The sequence below is a fragment of the Argopecten irradians genome, unplaced genomic scaffold, assembly GCF_041381155.1.
Source record: "Argopecten irradians isolate NY unplaced genomic scaffold, Ai_NY scaffold_0305, whole genome shotgun sequence".
NCBI lineage: Eukaryota > Metazoa > Mollusca > Bivalvia > Pectinida > Pectinidae > Argopecten > Argopecten irradians.
Genome location: NW_027187772.1, coordinates 44,913 through 47,273, shown reverse-complemented (window position 1 = coordinate 47,273; position 2,361 = coordinate 44,913). Strand labels below are relative to the sequence as shown.

Sequence of the window (2,361 nt, the reverse complement as noted above, 5' to 3'; positions counted from 1 at the left end):
TAATAGGGGAGATAACTCTATTGTGAATCCCGTCTTTTTCAATGAAAAATAAAGGTTTTTTGGTACTAAAAATGCTCTACCTTGACAAATTGTGGTTCAGTTTTCTTGAAAATTGATTGATTATAAGTAACTTTGTCACTTTTTAGTGTGTTATTTTTCTATAAAAATTGAACTTCACAATTTTGATATATTTTCATTTTGGTGAGAATGTTTTAAGTAATTTACTTGCGTCTTTTTTACTTAATTTCCTCCAAAAATGATCACTAGAAATTAATTATGACGAGAAGTAAAGCATTTTTTTTTTTCAAAAGGATTGATACATATCACGTCAATTAAACAATATATATATCGTAGAACATTTTGTTAATTATTTTTATTTACAGGGCGGGTTTAGTACAGACTAATGCTGTTTTTTCATGTGCAGAATCTACTCAAAAATGGCAAATTTGAATATTTATTTAGAAAAAATAGATGGTTCAATTTCTTCGAAATTTTGACAGAAGATGCATAACAACATATTAACTTCATAATTCAAATATGAAAAATATTGAACTACAGGAAAATTTTAAAACTAAATAAAAGTGAGACTACCACCCTAAATGAGTGAAAGGGTGAGGTACCAAAATGTAATATTTATACAAAATATTAGTTACATTAATTATGAGAGAATTTCTAAAATATTGTAACTTGATAGAAGCTTAAAATGCTACGATAAAGTGTTTGATACATCAATGCGAAATGCTTTTAAAGGGTTTTGAAAACAAAAACATTTACAAAATAAAGACAAAAACTTCTGTCTGAATTTCCTTCCAACTAAGACATAAATGAGAAAGTTTGTGCTAGAGTTCAATATATCAAAAAAAGGAACTATAAGAACATAATAACTTAGAAACGCCAAGTTCTTAACAATAAGACATATAAATCTAAGAGTTTGTACGAATGTGAACGCACAAACAATTAGAACCACTGTTTTGGTGATATTGATTTTCTCTCTCATTTCTCTACCTAAATGCTCTTGACGATTATTCATCCGTTTGACCTCTCTTACAATCATGACGTTCAAGTACAACAACACAGTTAACGGAATTACAATATATACAATACCATGCATCCACACAAAATATATTGTTCGGTAGAAATAGCTTTTTCCAAAGTCCGTTAATGGAAGAATACCACAATCATTACATGCAAACAACTGGGGCAGGCTATATAATATTGAAAACACGATGACACTGTAAATAGAAGCCATTATCTTCCGTCTGCTGTAAAGATGAGCATATTTTAAAGCGTGACATATTGCTGCATATCTCTCTACCGTCACAAATATGGTGATGTATATATTGATCAGTTCTGATGTAAAAATATAGAAATGGGCAATTCCAGCTCCTTGTGGCCATATTAGATTTGTTTGTTCAACATTGATTACCAGACCAGGGAATAAGAAAAAATAACTAGTGATAAGGACAATATCCGACACGACCAAAGCACGAAGAAGCAAGTTTGTTGGTGATGCAATTTCTTTACTCCAAAGAACAATGGCAGTCAAAACGTTGCCTAGACATCCGATTACTACAATGATCGGGATGATCACTCCATAAACTAGCTTATAATGTGAGAGAAAATTTTTCAGCTGTAACATAGGCAGATGTGTATCACTTTTGTTTTGTTCGTCAATTTGTGAGGAAATATTCCAGTGTTCTGAAGTATTATAAATAAACTGCATTATAAACCAATCGGTATCAAAACAGAAGATCAGAATTCATTCCGATAATCCAAGTCGTTGGTCAATCCGTTGTCTACAGGGATCAGTCGTTCAGTTATTTTTTTCAAACTTCAAAACATGAAATCAGTAGTAGACTTGTTGTAGCCTTTAATATATGCATCCATAATCGGCAGCCAATATTTACAAACGGAGTTCAACACAAATATCCCCATATAGTTTTAGTCCATCTGCTAACGTATACAATGTGTTTTATCTCTGCGTTAAAGTTTTCGATTCTTTGATGAATCTCTGTGCATGTGTCTGGTTTAGTCCATCACCGTACCGACAGTTGACGTGGATGTATCTCGGTTTGTGCCCACGTAGTAACTGATCTGAGAAGTACTTCCAGTCATTATTTATCATCGAATAGCAATGTCATGTGTTACATGTGTTATATCATTTGAATGAATTATGATAAGTAACCATGCACAATATGTGTTACCAATACACGACAACTTTCTGAGTGACATGTCACTTAAAAAAATGTTTCGGACGAGTTGGCTTTTAACAGCATTGTATGGAGCGCGATAAACGCCAGAATTGATTTTGGTTATTATTGCACGAAGCATGTGTATTGGTATTTGGAAACAAAAGGATAT

The 2,361-nt window shown here is 32.2% G+C and overlaps 1 protein-coding gene across 1 annotated transcript; it reads right to left on the bottom strand.

The window, feature by feature from the left end:
* Window positions 1-774: 774 nt before the first annotated feature.
* LOC138312401 (uncharacterized) lies at window positions 775-2,115 on the bottom strand (the record flags this gene model as incomplete). The annotated part of the gene is made up of 3 exons (XM_069253290.1): window positions 2,046-2,115; window positions 1,453-1,569; window positions 775-867 (listed from the first exon to the last, which is right to left on the bottom strand). Coding segments are annotated over exons 1-3 (280 nt in total), but the record flags the coding sequence as incomplete, so codon positions are not given.
* Between the last annotated feature and the right edge of the window lie 246 nt (window positions 2,116-2,361).